Source organism: Chiloscyllium plagiosum, unplaced genomic scaffold, assembly GCF_037043375.1.
Source record: "Chiloscyllium plagiosum isolate Xiang-an unplaced genomic scaffold, Cpla_swu_hap1 HiC_scaffold_5, whole genome shotgun sequence".
NCBI classification, from domain to species: domain Eukaryota; kingdom Metazoa; phylum Chordata; class Chondrichthyes; order Orectolobiformes; family Hemiscylliidae; genus Chiloscyllium; species Chiloscyllium plagiosum.
The window spans coordinates 44096863-44116864 of record NW_028270143.1 but is presented as its reverse complement, the minus strand read 5'-3'; the positions used below and the strand labels follow the sequence as shown (position 1 = coordinate 44116864).

The following is a 20002-nucleotide window of genomic DNA, read 5'->3' as shown; positions in this document are numbered from 1 at the left end:
TGCCTTATTCAGGTGATAGTTGGACTTACTCCCTTAGTGGGACAAAGCCCTGTTGTCAAGAGCTGCTGGCCAATCTGATTGCGGAATTCAGTATGAGATACTGTTGGGACTGCAAGGAGACCCTAGTGGGAAGAGCAATAGATCTCAGACGGTCATGGGCATTTAGGCCAGTAAAGTATCAGCAAATGGAAGGATGGAAAATGTCACAAAGGGTGACCCCAATTTCCTTAAAGCACTTCCGAAAATGACAAAGTCCCCTTTCCATACATGTTTTATAGATTTTTCTTTTAAAAAGGACATTGTAAATCTCATGCCAAATATTTTATGACATGGGTAGCTTACTATTCAGGTCAATTGTTCAAAGCAATGTTGCAACTTGCTTCATCACTGTCCTAAAGAGAGAACAATTCCTCACTTTTAATTCAAAGCATCATTTGGCATGGAATGCAGAATGCTTGTCCAAATGTGCCAGTGTTACTTTTCTGAAAGAGAAATGCTATTCTGCTGTCCACTCAAAACAACCTTTTATAATGTCCCTTTCGGAAGTCTTTTTGCATTTTTCTTCCAATACTACTTTGGGTAGGATAGATCAGCATAGAAATTGGTTCATGCTGGCCAATTTATGTTTATAGACATTTGTATTATCAGTCTGATGAAAATCAAAACAGATAGTGTAAATTACCCCCCCCCACATAAATCAATTAGATCAAGAGAGCATATTAAGCAATTGCCTACCCCAGGCTATGGTCTTCTGTCCACTAATTTTGCAAAGCAGAAATTTCAGCTCAAACATTTTAAACAAGGACCATAAAAGGTACCACTTGTTAATGATGGAAAAGAGGAGTGAGCAAACATGAGGAAATAAAAAGGACATTAGGGGGAAGTTGAAGGGTCAGAATAGGATGAGACTTTTGTACCAAAAGAAATCATTAGCAATTCAAATCCCATTATTTTCAGTTATAGAGACACAACACAGGAATAGACCCTTCAGTTCAACTCATCCATGCTGACCAATTATCCTGAACTGAACTTTTCTGATCTTCTTAGATCCGAAAACTCCCTTCTTCAGATTTCTGTGCCAAAATTCTACAGTTTCTACTCCATGCTTATAAATCCTGACAGTGTAAATATTAAAATTTCTGATCCCAAAACTGCCAATTCTCCCAAGTCTTAGTCTCTCCACCAGTAACTGCAGATCCAAGGATTCCTCACACAGTTATTTCAGGCTCCTCTTGCAGAATTTTCAGAATTTATATATCCTAGTATTCTCAGACCCCAATGTTTCCTCTTCAAAATACTGCTACACCACCGGAGTACTGTAAAATCAGGACTGTATCCCCATTATTCTCACATCCCAAAAGCACACCTAATTGTGTTAAGTCAATGTTATTGGTAGTATTTAGGAAAGCACTGACTTCTATGGGACAAAATGTGGCTAGTTGTCCAAATATACTTACGAAAACATTCAAAATTAGTGAGATCTCACTCTTTGTGCACATTCTCTGCAGCCGTAACATTGTATTCCTCACTCTGCTCTATTATCATTATGCACTTTGCATTGCGACGATATTGTAACTTTAAGAGGTTACCTTGTCCTGATTTAAGAAAGATTTAATGAGAGGTAACGAGCTGTCTACGGATCACCACTGGAGTAAACAGCTTGGGAGGCCTTGGGGTTTTTTTCTTAAATGCAGCCTGAATGGGTATAACCAGGTCTCAGATCAGGATTTCTGGGTAGCATCAGAAGCTATTATTTATTTAAGCACTGCATCTGGAACAGACACTTTACATTTGTGTGTAAAAGAAGAAAACGTTAGGATCTAGGATACCTTAAAATATTTTGAAGGGGTCTGGTCCATAATAATATGATCTGCCTGTGCTGCACGCAAAACAAAAAAAAACATTTCACTGTATCTAGGTACATGTGACAATAATAAATCAAATTTTTAAAAAATTGCATTCCTCTACACATACCATTTGTTGTGTTTCCAACTGTGTACACATTTGCCCTTTATTATAGATTCTTCCATTTCAGGTAGGACATTCCACATCTTAATAACCACCTGTATTTACTTTTTTAAAATCTTCTAGCTTCTGTGATGAAAGGTGTCCGAGTTATACATATTATTTTTGTGAAGGGTTTTAGAAACAATTAGATCAGACAATCTTTCCAGATCTGTATCTGAATCCAATATGCAACAGAAAGTGGGAAAGCCTGCACAGTATTAATGGATTTTTTTTTAATCCTGGGGTTGTTAATAATAATTGGATGAAACCATGAAAGCCACTAGTTTGTTCTCTGTTAAAAATAATGAAGGGTTGATCTTTGGTCAAGAGTTTTGTGGTTTTTAGGGCAGTTTGGAAGAAGCCTGACTGGGGTTAGAAGCAAGTATAATCTCTCTTAGGAGTTTTTCATAGCAATAAAGTGAATAGGTTACCTCAGTAGAAAAATTTAGTTTATGCAACTTCAGACCAAGTGCTTTTGGTTAGAAACCTGCAAGCTATTAGAAACTGAGAAAGTCTAAGTTTTCAATTTTCTGAGTATTTATTTAAAAATACTCCACAGTTCATAGGACAGAAACTAGCTGGATGTTTTCAGATTTTTTTTAAAAACTGTTTTATGTCTAGATAGCATGCTTTGATTTGGTTTCGTTTTTGTGTAATATCTTTTGGTTCTGATATTGAAGAAACTCTGCAATCTGGTGACTGTGTTTCTATAATGACTATCCTGTTAACTAAAAAGAAAATTCCTTGGAAAGAGGACTGAACAGCCCCCATCCACTGCTATCTTCCTTTATGTGGCTGAGCTCTTGCTTTCTTTGAACAATTTTAATTTAACTTGTCTCACTTTCTGTAGCTCAAAGTCTGGCTATGGAGACGGCAGATGCTGTAAACTAGAGTTTAGATCAGAGTGGTGCTGGAAAAGCACAGCAGGTCAGGCAGCATCAGAGGAGCAGGAAAATCGACATTTTGGGCAAAAGCCCTTCATCAGGAATAGTCTGGCTATGGATATTGACATGACTCCCAGATTATACCTGTCTCTTTGTGGGACATGTGGACTATTTCTTGTTCCAGTCCTACTTTGGCTCTCATCAACAACTTTTTCTCTGACACATAGCTGTCACTTTCTCCTCTTGCCAGGAAAGATTAATCAGTTTTTGTTCCAATTTCTATCACCTTGTCTCACTTTCACCCCATCCATCTCTGATTCCTTCTTCCCTTCCATCCTTGACTTTCCACTTCTGGGGACACGCCGTTCACCAATATCCACTGCAAATTCACAAATCCCTACATCTCCTCACACCCTTCAAGGATTCCATTGTACAACTCAGTTGTATAACTTCACAGCACAACCTCTGTCCTCTATTCTCTTACATCACCAACACCCCCCTATACAAACCCAACCCAACCCCCTCACACTTCAGATGTGTCTTTATGACTTGGCTTTCCACAGAGTTCACCCACTTTCCCCTTTCATATCCATTATTTACTTACTTTTTACATCTCTATCACTGTTGTTCGCTCAACCTTTGTCTTATGTTCTAGGGACTCTCACAGTCTGTTTCATTTATTCTTCCTCCCACTTGGCAAACAGCATTAAAACTTCAATTTTCCAACTCTTCAGTCCAGAAGAAGTCATATCACTTGTTGAACATTAATTATTTCTCTGTTCCTAAATGCTACTAGACCTGCTGAGTTTCTCCAACACCTCCTGTTTTTATTTCAGATTTCCAACAAATGCAATATTTTGCCTTCATAAAATAAAGGGGTTGCAGGAACAGAGGGTTGTGGGTGTATATGTAGACAAGTAATGCAAATGACTTTGAAGTGATGCCCAGCGTGGACTCCCGGTCCCGAGGTGAAGCCCAGCGGAGATTCCCGGCCCTGAAGTGAAGCCCAGCAATGATTTGTATGCTCCATATTTCTAATTTTTAAAAATCTTTCTCTGTTTTAGAAGGACTGCAATGCAGTCTGTACCCAAGATTATCAGAAATGATGACTTTGTACATTTTTCATTGTACTCACGTGCCCCTATACATGAGTACATTGGACAAAAAAAGCTCAATTCTAATTCTAAATAATTGAATGTGGCAGGACAGTTGGAGAGAGTCATTAATAAAGCATACAGCATCCTCAACTTTGTTTACAGGGGCATGGAGTACAAGAATGAGAAAGTGTTGCTGACCTCAAAATATAACTGAAATATTGTATATAGTTCTACATATGATCTAGCAAGCTTGGTTTCATTCTGGGATTGGATTTATTCTGTAGTGACATAAACTTGGATCACCACACTTCTTCCAATGACGGTCTTAAATGGTATGTCCACAAATTGCAACTCATCATGTGGACCAAGCTTTTCATGATCCGTTTTACATACACCACTCAAAGTTGAATATTTGTGTTATCTGGCAGAGCATCACTGTTCTCACAACACCTCAGACTCGCTGTGAAAATAACTTGGAAAATGTTATGCCAAAAGGTCTTCCTGGAGCAGATTACCAACTTAGAGGTACAGGAATATGACTAAAGATATGACAAAAAAATTAAAGAAATGGTTGCACGACATCTGATAAATCAAGATCAAAAGCAGATCTGCAAGTGTCAGAAAGTGCCTCCGAAAACATCCAAATTCATTTCAATAATATGGTTTAAAAGAATTATTCTATCACCATGAGAATAACTATCTCATGGGTTACTTATTCGATCTAGTTCAAACACAGTTCACTGAAATGTTACACTCTTAAACGTCTTACAACAGCAAGCCATATAAAACTTAGGCTGGGAATGATTTAATGGAAAAAATGTACTGTCTTCAAACTAAATTGTGCATTGGCTTTGTCAACTGATGCTAGGCTCAGATTTCCATGGAGTCAGGAAGATCCCACTGAACTTTCAAAATGAGGGGAATGATACCTGGATGTGAGGCATCATTCCTCACTTCAGACACAGATCCAATTTTTGCTGCCACAGGGATGAGGCATGAATCACATAGAAAGATCCAGACTCCTACCTCCAACTTATCCAGACCCTGAATCTAGAATATTTTCAACCCAGGAACAAAAGTTCAGGCCTCAGTAACTAAATTACCTTACTGTACTGTCCTCCATTGGCTGTCTCCAGCCTATAGCCCTATTCCATGCCATATCTCAATTCTCCATTCTCCTATCCACCCCCACCTCCTCCTCCTCCTCCTCCTCTTCCCTGCATCTTCTAGTCCTAGCTCCAGAATCATTTACAACTCTTCCCTCTTTCGTGGTCACACAAACTTCAGCTGCCTCTGGCCCCATTCTATCATATTCCCCTCCAAATCTTCATCATCTCCACCATGAAAAAACAATTAAATGAACATTTATATTTGAGCTGACTGCTTTGCCATTCTTCATTTCTGCCTGCACAACACAGCATCTTCTCTTCCATTTCCCACCATTATTATATTCTTCGGAGCGTTCTTTAGAACAATGCCATGCACATGAAATAATGGTACTTTGATAAATAAGAAAATGTGTACAATTAAATCAACAGAAACTTAAATCTGAATGCAAAAACAAAATGTACACATCATGGGAATTACACAGAAATAAGATTATCCACTACTTTACCTCTAATTTAGAGTCAAGGTCGGCATCTGATGCAACAACATGCTCATCTTCTTTCTTTCCAGTTACTTTAATAAATGTTTGCTTTGTCTTCCAATACCTTTGTTGCATTTTGTTTACGACTGAACTGTCCTGGTTTCGGACATACCGACTATAAAGTTCTCGAGCATACCCACTGATAAAAGAGAAACAACTCGGGTTATTTATTAGAACTAAATTCCACCTTGTCATCTAGTTATCACATCAGTCTCTTCTGCTGGCCTGGAGTGACCAAGAGTGGATTTGCAGTCAACGTGAACATTAAGTAAATGCTGCTCAGATTGAGACAAGTTTTATTGCTCAGGTGCCAGAGTTAGGTCCATGTTTCTCTTGATATAAACGGCTAATTTTGATGTGGGTATTGTAATATCTAAATACGATGAAGGTGCAACAAAAGAGGGAATGTCAAGTAGTATGGAGTACTGCAGAAGAAACTAAAATGAAATATGCAAGTAAGGGGAATGGGCAGAAAAAGAAGAAGAATTGTGAGGTAGTGCATTTGAAAAGAAAAACAGCACTGCAAATATGTAATCAATGTAAAATCAAAGGTTGTGGAGATGCAAGGAGGCTCTACATTCCAATGGCATGTTTCCTAAAAGAGAAGCGAGTAGAATGCCAAGTATGTAATGAGAGGGGTTACAAAGCAATGCTCAGCACACAAGAGAGTACTGTGGGGGGAACTCCATTTTAGAAAGTGCATTGAAACCATAAATTAACATGGTGTTATACATGCACATATATACTGGTACAGATAAATTTCTCCAGATTTGAAGCAAAGACTGGAGATTTTTTAAAAAGTTCTGCTGTGCTTTGATAAGATGATTATGAAAGACTATGTGATGAATTTAATGTAATTGATGTGAGCTCAATCCACAGTTTGAAAACTGGACAGACACCCTGGCAAGTTTGATCAGATTTGGGCGAACCTAGCCACCATTGAGTTTTTCCCAGGATTCAGGATCACAAAGATGGAAATACGACTTGTCAAGACCTACTCATGCAGAGACCAACAGCTGCCCATTACTGCCAGCTCCATCAGGAACTGTGGCTACTGCCAGTAATTCACCCAGGGATACCCAGGTCACATGTGACTGAGAGCGACGCAAGGGTCATGGGATAGGGGTCACACTGTACAGACAAGAAGGGGTTGATGCCAACAGTTACCAGCATGTCCAATGTTGGATTCTCCAATCAGGCCATATGCTATTTCGTACCTCACTACTTGAGAGCATCCTGCTGCTGGGACACTCATGTTTGACCACACCCAGCTATCCTGTTTCCTGCTGCAATGGGCGATGTTGAATCCAGTCTTTGATAGGTGATGGAACACGAAGAGACACCTTTTTTTACTCTCAATTTACATCCCTTTTTTTCTTTCACCACCATTAACAGCTCCTTTGTCTTTTGCACTGGGTCTCTGCCACTGTCAAAAATTTTCTACACCTTTCAGTTCTGAAGTAGTATTCATACAAGACTCAAAACATCAACTGTTTCTGTCCCCACTGCTGCCAGACTGGCCTAGCTTCTCCAGCATTCTCTGTGTTTGTTTGAACAATAGACTGATTATGTTCCTGGGGTAGTAATCCAGTGGCTTGTTCAAATGGTCCAGAGATAAATTTCCCCTTGGCAATTTGCAATTTAAATTAAATTAACAAAATAAGTGTAAAATTAAAAGGCTTCCAATGAAACCACTGCATTGTAAATTCCATTTAGTTCACTCAGTGTTTAGGATTGAAAATTTGCTGCCTTTATTCAGCCAGGTCTACACGCGAGACCATACCCACAGCAATGTGTTTGACACTTAATTGCACTTAGAAATGGCCCAGCAAGCCATTCAAGAGTATTTAATAACAATTAAACTAGAGATCATTAGGCATCAAGCTCATCATCTGAAATGACAAAGATGTGATCCTGCATCCATGATCACCATGGGACTTGTACCAAAACTGGGGCAACTATCACACACACTAGTCAATATACAGTCCAGTGCAGTCTTACTCTCAGAAGCATTTTGTTTTTAACTAATGCTCTCTAAACTCCTCCATCACCATCCAAGGGTATCTTGTGTCCCAATGGTAAAAAAGGCCCAGCAAGGTCATATATAATTAGAGTCCCCAACCCATGAGGTTAATGGCATCAAGTAAAATGAGGCAAGGACAACTGGTCATTACCACCTGCCACCCTCCCTTGACTGACGGATTTTATTTGTTAGCTCAGTTGGCTGGATGTAGGTTTGCAATGCAACATATGCCAACAAATGGATTCAATTCCTTCACCAGCTGAGGTTACCGTAAGGGACTTTTCTTCTCAAATTCTCCCCACACTTGAGATGTGATGTGGTGACCCTCATATTAAACCATAAATGAGAAAGCTATGGTCCTCTGGTAACTTAACCTTTATGTTGATCATCACTTGAAAGAAGCACTAAGGACACAAAAAACTCTGGTTAAAAATATTCAATGTTAATCATCAGGAGTGGCTCAGTGGTGACAGTGTTGACAAAAGCTGTCCAAATGCCGAAGGACTTTAAACAACTAATTAGAGGAAGAGGCTATATGGACATTCCAAACTTCACAACAGTGGAACCCAGCAGGAGTACAAAGGCAAGGATGAAATATTTACTGATCTTCAACCAAAAGTGATCAAATAATTCATATCTGCAACTCTCCTCAGACTTCCCCTGTTTATAGATGCCAGTCTTTAGTCAATTCAATTCACTCCATGTTATATGAAATTAGCACAATGTATATAGCAAACAGTATGAATCCTGACAACAGCGCAGCAACAGTGCAGAAGATGTGTGCCCCAGCTGGTCATACTGTTTCATTATAGTTACAAAAGACAGCAGTGTATATCCGACAAAGTGGAAAATTACACCACCTATGCCTTGTTCACAAAACGCTTGACAAAGCCAATCCAAACAATTCCTACTCCAGCTAGTCTATTTTCAGTCATGTGCAAGGCAACTGAAGATGTTATCAACATTAAGTATTGCTAATTAAATTTAAAGATTGAATTCAAGCAGATATGGCTCTTGTATTTCATACAATCTTGGTCAAAATATGGACTAAAGAACTGAATTCCAGAGGTGAAGAGACAGTGACTTCAGGATGTAAGTTTGCTCGCCGATCTGGAAGGTTCATTTTCAGATGTTTCGTCACCATACTAGGTAACATCATCAGTGAGCCTCTGGTGAAGCACTGGTGTTAGTGGGCACAAGTGGGTATGCAGTTGTTGGAAATTAGAGTCAAGATTAGAGCAGTGCTGGAAAAGCACAGCAAGTCAGGCAGCACCCGAGGACCAGGAAAATTGACGTTTCAGGAAAAAATCCTTCATCAGGAATTTTGCCCGAAATGTCGATTTTCCTGCTCCTCGGATGCTGCCTGACCTGCTGTGTTTTTCCAGCACCACTCTAATCTTGACTCACTGGTGTTAGTGATCCACTTTTTATTTATGTGTTTAGGTTTCCTTGGGTTGGCGATGTTATTTCCTGTTCTTTTTCTCAGAGGGTGGTAAATGGGATCCAAGTCGATATGTCTGTTGATAGAGTTCTGGTTGGAATGCCATGCTTCTAGAAACTCTTGTGGATATCTCTGTCTGGTTTGTCCTAGGATGGATGTGTTGTCTCAGTCAAAGTAATGTTCTCCCTCAACTGTATGTAAGTATACGAGTGAGAGTGGGTCATGTCTTCTTGTGGCTAGTTGATGTTCATGCATCCTGGTGGCTAGTTTACTGCCTGTTTGTCCAATGTATTTTTTGTTACAGTTCTTGCAAGGTATTTTATAAATAACATTAGTTTTGCTTGTTGTCTGCATGGGGTTTTTCAAGTTCATTAACTGTTGTTTTGATTTAGATTAGATTCCCTGCAGTGTGGAAACAGGCCTTTCGGCCAACCAGTCCACACCGACCCGCTGAAGAGTAACCCACCCAAACCCATTTCCCATTGCTGTTTAAGTGTCTTGGTGGGTTTGTGGGCTACCAAGATGCCAAGAGGTCTGTTTAGTCTGGCAGTCATTTCTGACATGTCATTGATGTAGGGAAGAGTTTACCACCATTTACCACCCTCTGGGAAATGACATCACTGCAGGAAATGACATCACAAATCCAAGGAAATCTAAAACACATAAATAGAAAGCAGGTCACTAACACCAGAGGCTCACTGGTGATGAAATGTGTGAAAAATAACCTTCCAGCTCTGTGAGCAAACTTAAATCCAGAACCTCAACCTGAGCTACAAATCTTCTTAAAACTCGCTAAGAGTGACTTCACTTCATTTCAAGATAGTATTTGACTAAGTAGGACATCAAGGAGGCTGAATAAAACTGAAGTCAATATAAATTGGGGAAAACACTTCATTTTCTGGAGTCAGATGTAGCAACGAAGGAAGATAGCTGTGGTTGTTCAAGAATATTCATCTCAGTTCCATAGCTTCACTGCAGTAGTTCTTCAAGCAGAATGTGAGGCCTAACTATTTTCAACTGCTTCATCAATGACCTTTCATTCATCAGAATATCAGAAATGGGGACATTCATTGATAATTGTAGACTCCTCAGATAATGAAGCAGTCTATGACCAAAAGCTGCAAGAATTGGACAACTTTCAGTCTTAGATTTATATATGATGTGAATGTTGTAGGACACTTAATGTTCTGGGAATTCCACCTCCAGAAAGGGAGCATATAACCATCCTAATATTCAATGGCATAACCATCTCAGAGACCCCAGCAATTTCCCAGGGCTATCACTAACCTGAAACATAAATGAACCAGTCTCATAAATACTGTAACCACAAAAGCAGGTCAGAGACTGGGTAACACATTGTGAGTAACTCACCTCTCAATACTGCAAAGCCATTTCGCCATCTACAAGGTACACATCAAATGTGTGATGGAGAATGATTTGAAAAATTTGTATGATTTTCAGATGTATGAAAAATCTTTCCATTTTCTGAACAGAGCACTGCTCAAACATCATTTTAACTAGCTTAACATCACCCAGGCTTGATGGCCCTCCGTTCACCATATTAAAAAATCACTACCTCCAAAAATACACAATGCTGTAATGTGTACAATGCACAAGATGCTTTGCAGCAATTCACCAGATGAACTACAGTAATTCATTCACAAGACTCTTGTGATAGCACCTTTCAAACTCTCAACGCCTATAGCCTGGAAGAACAAATGCAGCAGGATCGTGGGAATACCATAACCTGAAGTCTCCTTTCAAGTCACATCATCTACCTCATCGTCACTGGATAATATCCTGGAAGCTCTGATCTGATAGCATTTAAAGTGCACTAGCAAAACACAGAATGCTGCAGTTCCAACAGGTTCCAACACCATACCTTCTGAAGGTCAAAAGGATGGTCAATAATTAAGAGTTTTGTGAGGAATAGTAGCTAGCAATGATCACATCCCATTATTGAATGAATAAAAGGGGAAGGTGGTAGTAATAGCACATGGTTTGGGGTGTAATATTATCAGTATTGACAGAGGATTAGTTAGTTAACAGGCAACAGACATTGTATTGGAGTGGGGTGGGGTGGGGGGAGTCAAGTAGCATAGGAATTAGTACTGGGACCTCAACCTCACAAACCATGCGTTTCCAGAGGTAAAAGAATGCAAGGAAAAAAATGCTTCAACCAAATAGTTGCCATCCCAGAATACTGGAGCTTGAATGAAACAGTTGAAATATATAGTGTGCCCCAGTATCTGCGATGGAATCTCTGTTTTCAATTTGCAGATGTTTTGAATGCAGAATAAAAGAGGAATAATATTAAAAGATTATTGATATCAAAGTAATTATCATGGTAACCAAGGAGGAACAATTTACAAGATTGCATGACAACACAGACATCAATCCAATAATTCAGAGAAATAAGAACTATTACATTTTAGAGAAATGAAATAAATTCTGAATTAAGTGTTCCTTTTAAGTAGAGTGAAGGAAAAACCTACAGATATTTGAAACATCTTTCATTATCATTGGCTGGTTAGATATCTAATAAAGAGGATCACCTATCACTGATAGAACCCACCCAATCTTCACCCTATTGATTGAAAATGATGAAAATAGGGAAGGTTCAACTTCACCACTGCACAGGAATCTGATGAAGCTGATGACACATCCATGAGGAATGGGGATATGCTATAATGTCAATTCACACATTCTAATTTTTTCTCAACAGACATATAGGTAAACAAAAATGGTACAAATATTCACATGCATATTAGCCACCTTTTAAAAATAAAATCCAAAACTTATATTATATTTACAATTTACTGCTTATTGTCAAGTTACTTTACTTCTCAGTCCTTTACTGCATTGTACTGATCTGGTGCTTCAAAGCAATATATATTACAGTTGCAAATTTATTAAACTTTTCTATCTTATTTAATTCTAACTCTTTTGTGTTGAGTTACTTTTCTTCATGCAGTTTATTCCCTTACTGTACTGTGCCTCCATAACATTTTTCAGTAATTTTACGAAGGTTGGCAAAAAGACAATACTTACTAGTCTGGATGATCCATGTTTCATTAAAACCTGAAATGAGAGCAAAATATATTAAAGGCACAGCAATGCTTTCAAAGCTGGCTAGATCTGTTTATTCACAACACAAAATAACATGCAAATGTTTCCATAACGAATGCAACAATTCTAATCGTATTTCGCACAGAACTTTACTCACACTATCAACGTCCTGGAGGCTGCCATTAGACTAAACAATGAGCCATAAAAATATATTGGTTGCAGGTTAGAGGCTATGAAATGTGTGTTGTGTAACTCACCTACTATTTTCCCAAAGCCTGTCCATTAAAGACAAGGTACATATCAGTGAGTTGAGAGTGTGCTGCTGGAAAAGCATAGCAGGTTAGGAGGAGGAGACCGAGAAGACTGAGTAGACTGAGGCTCCGAGGAGCAGGAAAATCGACATTTCGGGCCAGAGCCCATCATCAGGAATGAGCAGTGAGTGTTTGTTCTTGTTTTAAACCTTCAAACAAGATTGTCCTGTCTTACGTTACCACATCCTTTTAACATAACCATCTACTTATTTATCCCTCATGCATTTATCGAGTTTCCATTTGGCTGTTTGTCTCAATGTGGAAAGAAAGTCCAAATTTTCACCGTTTTCTAAAGAAATTTCTCTTAAGTTCCTTCTTTGATTCCATCATTATATTGATAACTTTACTTCTGGACTCGCCAAAAAGTGAAAGATTTTGTCTGTGTCCGAACTATTGAATCCCTTCAGAAGTTGAACGGGCTTTGTCAGGTCGCCCTTCAATGAAAAGATATACAGAAATAAGCCTCAGCCTTCTCAGTCTTCTTCCAGATCGTTATATTCCCCTGTTCTGGTATTATCATTATGGCACTTTCTCCTGTACTAAAGTGAATTCTGTTTTATGGAGATCAGTGCAAAGTACTCTAAGTGTTGCCTAGCCAAACTTTTGTACACATTTAACACAACTTCTATTGTTTTGAAGTCTATTCCATCTAAAATGAATCCATGTTTGCTCTGCACTTTTTGTCTTGATAACCTGTGTTGCTACATTTAATTATTTGCCTTTTTACCCAGATCACTTTTATGCCACCACCCTATTTGACTCTTACTTCTTATAACTTATGCATCCTCACTATAAGACTCACCTGTCAGCTTAATGCAAACCCATGCCAACTCACCCACCACGTCTGTACATCTTCAGGTGCCAATTCATTCAGTATCTACCATGGACAGAACTCAGCAGTGAAGTAAGATTTCAAAAAAGTCTGGTAAATGGCAAATAACATTTTGAACTCCGGTGCCAGGTAATAACACTAACAAAAATGAATCTAACCATCACCATTTGTTATTCAATGGCATTACCTTTACTGAATCCCCTACTATCAACATCCAATAGTTACCACTGATCAGAACCTGAACTGGATCAGCCACAAAAATATTGTGGCCCCAGGAACAGATCAAAGGCTAAGAATTCTGCAGTGAATAACTCACCTCCTGACTCCCAAAACCTCTCTGTCATCTGCAAGGCATAGGTCATCGGTGTGATGGAATACTCTCCATTGGACTGATGAGTATGGCTCAAACACAATTCAAAAACATCCACCCCATCCAGGACAAACTATCCTGCTTGACTGACATCCTATCACCACCTTCCACATTCACTCCCTTCAACACTGATGCACAGTGGCAGCAATATGTACTATAAGATAAACTTCAGGAGCTCACTACGGTTCCGTTGACAACACTTCAGAAATCTACAACCTCTGCCAGTTACAGGAGTTGAGAATGCTTCTCTGCAGCTTTCTGCCTTTTCAGTGTGGTCATGGAATCTGTCTTTTCCAATGAAAAGATGCATTTGAGCGCTTGAGGTTTTTTTTGAATTTGATCATAAATACAGCCAGCTTTTCATATAAGGGGGACAAGAATTAACATCCAGATGGTTACTTTAGTGGTCATGCTAAGGCAAATCAACTGCATTCATTAGAGAGACAAAGCTCAAAAGATGAATTATACCCACTTTTCCAGACAGTCAATGTCTTCCTTCTTCCTCCAAGATACAAAGTTCGAACCAATTACCAGCTGGCAGAAAATTTTTGACTCAAAGTCACTGGACTTTGGAAGAAATAATTATTGAAAAAATATAACCTTAAATAGCTTATATTCAGATGAGTCTTATGTAGGTATATGGCAAAGTATTAAAATGAGTTATCAATAAAATTTGTAGAATTACAGATATTTTTAAATCCACATTTTGTAGCACAGTTTGCCCTCATTCTGATGTGTCATATCACCTTGACGTACTTTTTTTTTCTGCGCTCAGTGCGAAGTCTGGATTGCTAAGGAATGGAACACATTTTGTAATGCATCAGAAGCATAGTGCTGCTCTAACAAGAAAAATATCCCAACATTCAAGGCTGTGTATAAGCACCTCTCTAACCCACACATCATCCTGACTTGGAATTATAATCACTTCTGTAACAGTCAGTTGATTGAAAGAGTGGAATTCTTTCCTTTAAAACACCATCACACCAAGGAGAAAAGTGATTCAAGACAGTATCTCACGCCACCTCCTCAAAGCCAATAAAGAATAGGCAATAAATTCTGGCCGAGTTGGTGATATTCAAATTCCAAGACTGAATTAAAGTATCCCTTGTATGAAAGCCCAATCAAAGCTAATCACATGGTTATTCTCTGATAAAACCAAACTTCTATACATAATTCCATGAAGACACCTAAACCCTCTGGGTTGTTAACTAAACTGTGTAATTAGAACACTGAGAATTATAGTGTGATGAAAATTCATAATATATTGCTTTGTTGTCGTATCAAAGTTCTCAAATATGGAAAATACTGAATTTCAGCTTTCTTTTCTATGAAAGCCCTTTCTTTCAAATAGAAAGACAAATAGGTGTGATTTAAGCTAAAAGGAATTATCCCCTTAGATGGCTAAAGTATTTACAGATTTGAGTTTCATGATCCTGACAGAGAAAGTCAGACATTTAAAAAATATCAAAGCACGTCCATTGGATTTATTCATCCTTCCAGAATATTAATGTCTCTTCAACAATTTGTGATTCCCATTGCACAGGTCAAGTTGCTTTCTACTGCCAGACTGAGGTCTGTCTAAACTCATCACTGCCACGTTCAGGGCTACCTGAGGTATGATTCCAACCCCTTTCCCTTACTGGCAAAAATGCATCATTATCCTGGCTATTATTTCACCAATACGCTGACCCAGGGTTCAAGGTTGCAGCAGAATAAGGTGCTCCAGCCAGGGCTCCTCTACTCGCCTATTCTACTTTTCTTTTAGCTTTCTCTCCTCTTTTATCCCTCTTTTCTGCAGATTTTCCAACAACATTTAAACTTCTTAAACTACCATACCCAGAGGGAATAGAGAATGGAGGGAGCCTGAAACCAGCCCTGTGCAGGAAATGAGTTAGAGACCATGCCATCGCGGAAGGCAAGCCCTGGAAGCAAGTCGTGACCGGAGCACAGAGCCCGGAGCGAGAGCAGAGCAAGCCATGGCTAACCTGGGAGGAGAGTCCTGGGGTCAGAGACTATCGCATGGACACAGAGAGGCCTCGTGTTCTGAAGCCCTATGTGCACAGACTCATTGAAAAGGTCTATAATTTGAGTACTATTAAAGATACTCAAAATCCAAAATAAGAATAAAAAGTAAGTTGACCACTTTTTAAAACTTTGTATTCCTATGCTAGACTTTTTATTACTCTTTTAGTTCTGTTATAAACACTTAAAAGTATCTGTACCTGGGTACCCTGTACCTAACATGGCATCAAAGAGGTGACAATTCGGTGTGCAGGACATTGGCTAGGCCACTGTTGGAATATTGCGAGCAATTCTGGTCTCCTTCCTATCGGAAAGATGTTGTGAAACTTGAACAGGTTCAGAAAAGATTTACAAGGATGTTTCCAGGGTTGGAGGATCTGAGCTACAGGGAGAGGCTGAACAGGCTGTGGTTGTTTTCCCTGGAGCGTCGGAGGCTGAGGGGTGACCTTATAGAGGTTTACAAAATTATGAGAGGCATGGATAGGATAAATAGGCAAAGTCTTTTCCCTGGGGTCTGGGAGTCCAGAACTAGAGGGCATGGGTTTAGGGTGAGAGGGGAAAGATATAAAAGAGACCTAAGGGGCAACTTTTTCACGCAGAGGGTGGTACGTGTATGGAATGAGCTGCCAGAGGATGTGGTGGAGGCTGGTATAATTGCAACATTTAAGGGGCATTTGGATGGGTATATGAATAGGAAGGGTTTGGAGGGATTTGGGCCGGGTGCTGGCAAATGGGACTAGATTGGGTTGGGATATCTGGTTGGCATGGACAGATTGGACCAAAGGGTCTGTTTCCATGCTGTACATCTCTATGACTCTATGACTCTAAAAAAGGCTATTCTATTCTTAGGTAGTCAGATCTTTCTAATTATCCACATTTATTAAACATATTTACTCTAAACAAATTTACATTTTGAGTGTATATAATGGAAAATGCTGTATACAGGCCAAAGTCACAAATCACCAAGTACAATGGAAAAACAAATTCTTTATAGATGTACCTATATACTTGTGTAAAGAATCACTTGTTGATTGGCTATTTTTTAATGTTATAAAGGAACAAGAAGGAGCATTTCTCATACAGCACTAAAAGTTTCCATGCTGAGTTTTCAAACTTATCTAATCACTCAGTTACTTGCATTTATTAGATGAGGCATGGAGTTCAAGAGCAGCAAAATTATGCAGGAACTATATAAAATGATAGTTAGTTCACAGCTAGAGTACTGAATGAAGCTCTGGAGTGAAGCGTTGTCGAATGGTGATTGCATTGGGGAGGGTGCACTGGAGATTTACCAGAATGCTGCCTGAGCTGGAAGTTTTTGTTAGAAAGATAGATTGGGGTTGTTTTCCATGGAATGGAGGAGACTAAGAGGGACACGATTGAGATGTATAAAACTATGAGAAGCACAGACAGGCTGGATGGGAAGGTATCCTCTTCATTCACATCATCAACTAATATTGGCGAGAGCATGCACAAAATGTACTGCATCCAATTCATCCAAAAAAAAAACTCAACTAGCAATTCCAATGGACCTACAAACTGCCTTTTGGCCTCTCCAGCCACCTTAAACACAGCCACAGATTTGTAGCAGGACAACCCAAACAACAGAAACAACATACATGAACAATCAATCATAACAATGAAATGTTATTGATAAGTGTTGCAACATGACTGAGCAATCACAAATCATTAATAAATGAATACAGCACCAGCTAAGACTGAATCAATAATTCATATGACAGATGCACCAAATCAATGATGCATATACTGTAGATGGTGAAATAAAGTAGTATGAGAAAAATGCACAAATCAATAAATTAACAAAGCAACAGACAGTACTGAATTAATGAAGTCATGAAACAATGAGCAAATGAACAAATCAGTAAGTTAATAGAGCAACATACAACTTCAAATGAATGATTGAAATACTGCAGCAATAGAAAAGCCAAGACATTAATAAAGGGAACATCAGTGAATTAATAGAGAACTAGCCGCAAGTAGAATTAGTAAATTAACAGATCACTGGGTAAGAAAAACATCAGTGAACTATGGAGGAATGAGGCAAAAATGAATAAAACCAGCAGACAAGACAAAAATTGGCACCATCCAATTAAAATGTGAATAGAGCGCCAGCTATCAGTGACTGCTTGGAAATAACAGACCTCTTGACGTCTTGTATGTTTAATCTTTCACACTCATGAAGAAAGAAGATCCTTGCTTAGAAATGGAGCAGAATTTGCAAGGTAATAATCCATAGGTCAACTTACTGATGGCAAATTAATAAAATTCATGACTATCACAAGAATTAGATGATAAGCAGAGACAGCAGCATCGACCATTAAAAAAAAGACAATACAGTGGGAAATGACTTATTTTGAATATCCTTCAGGGAAGGGCAAAACATCAGGCCTAACTGGGTGATAACATCAGCTGGAAGCGTTGAAAGGCCATAAGCACCTGTGACCAACAATTTGTATGAAGGCTAGATGCTCTTCTAGAATTTTATATTGACATCAAGACACAACTAAAGGTTTATGATCACAAGAAATCACAAGAAAGGCAAGAAATGCATGCCATACACAAAACTTATTTTATAAACTTGTTCGTGGGATGTGGGTGTCACTATCCCCAAAATGCCCTGGAGAACTGTCCTCTTGAGCTATAGATGTCTACGTTGAGTAGGCACACTCACAGTACTGTTAGGAAGGGAGTTACATGAATTTGAATCTGTGACAGAAAGGGAACGGTGATATAATTCTATATTTCCAAGTGAGTATGGAGTGTGGTTTGGAAGGCACTTACTGGTGGTTGTATTCCCATGCATCTGCTTCCCTTGCCCTTTTAGCTGGTAAAACTCACAGATTTGGAAGGTGTTTTCAAACTAGCCTGGGTGCGTCTTAATATAATTCTCAAAAATCAATTCACATTTTATGTGAGATGTCAAGGCCTAGTATAGTCTTTATTTAAAATGTGATTACATGACTGAGTAATAATTGAACCAGGGCATTATAACATCCAATCTTAAAGTTTCAGTTTGTTCTTTTCTAAAATAAAAATTTTCATTACCAATTCCTTTGCCCAGATTTAACTTGACGCACTATAATTAAAAGTACTTAACATTAGCAGTGGCGTTACTGGAATCTGAACTGGAAAGAGTGCATGGATATGCAATGGTTTCAAGAGAAATAGATTATATATTCTAATGGCTAGGTCACTAAAATTAAAACACACAAATGTATGGCAACTGTTCAATTAAAAAATGCATTTCCAAATAGTGCAGATTACTATGAATTGTTTGTAGGATATTATACACAGATCAGAACAAAGCTGATACTTTGCCCAAGATTCTACTCTGACAGGTACAACATATTTAAAGATTGCCCATTTTTTAAAAAAGCAAATCATTTTACATCATTTCAATGCAGAAATGACAGGCTGCTCTAATTTCCAAACAAATAGGAACAGAAGTCATTATAGCAATGTTATTTATATACAAAATGTTTATTTAAATACAAAACCTCTCTCTTCCCTAAAATGGTTTGAAATATTTTGTTTACAAATATACATATATTGTTTGCGCATGACAGTCGTAATAAACTAACTCACTTTCCTTCCTAAAAGTACCTAAAATTATTTAGTAAAGACTTTTATTCAAAGGCAACAATTAAACTTACTGTATATGACAGCAGTTTCTCAAGTGGTTACAATACATCCTGATCGATGTTTCAATATCTTACCAAATACTCCCTAAAAGAGCCAAGCATTATTCAGTAAATCCAAGAGATCACGCAGGAAACGCTGTGAGCTTCTGCCATCTTGCAGCACAGCCGGGTGTTGGAAAACATCACATCCTAGAAATACACTGCTTCCTTTGCATCCTTCTAGGCCACCTTTCCATATGGAAGACCAACGGCCGCCCAGTTTGCAACAAACATACAGACACATAGCAGCAAGAAATGACAAAGCTACAGAACCTGCAGTCTGGTGTCGAAATTAATTCGGTTCTGTACAAGAGAAACGGCGCCTTGTTTAGCTTAGTCTTCCCGCAGATGCGCTGATCGAGAACACGACAATAATAAAACGTCAATCCCTATTTGTTTTGTTTTCTCTGCAGCGTGCTTTAAATAACGTATCGAATTTCCCCCCCAGCAACAATACTTCAATTGGTCGGGAGGGATGGGGTTCCCACCTACCAGATGTTGCTGATACCTGTGTTGAGTGGGCTGTAGGGACAGGAAGCAGCAGCTGATGCTGCAGGCTCCAAGCGTTCAACGCGCCGCTCAGGTGTGTCTCTGACG

The 20002-nt window shown here is 38.8% G+C and overlaps 1 protein-coding gene across 10 annotated transcripts in view; it reads right to left on the bottom strand.

Moving 5' to 3' along the window:
- ica1 (islet cell autoantigen 1) overlaps positions 1-19987 on the bottom strand; it is a 139433-nt gene extending 119446 nt beyond the window's left edge. For 2 of the 10 annotated variants that reach the window (XM_043689868.2, XM_043689873.2), the window contains exons 1-3: positions 19898-19986; positions 12152-12181; positions 5604-5775 (exon numbers count right to left, since the gene is read on the bottom strand). In XM_043689868.2, coding sequence (XP_043545803.2) covers positions 5604-5775; positions 12152-12168 — 189 coding nt within the window. In that variant the 5' untranslated portion in view covers positions 12169-12181; positions 19898-19986. The other 8 variants (XM_043689871.2, XM_087987124.1, XM_043689869.2 and 5 more) reach the window with 8 other exon arrangements.
- Positions 19988-20002: the final 15 nt, after the last annotated feature.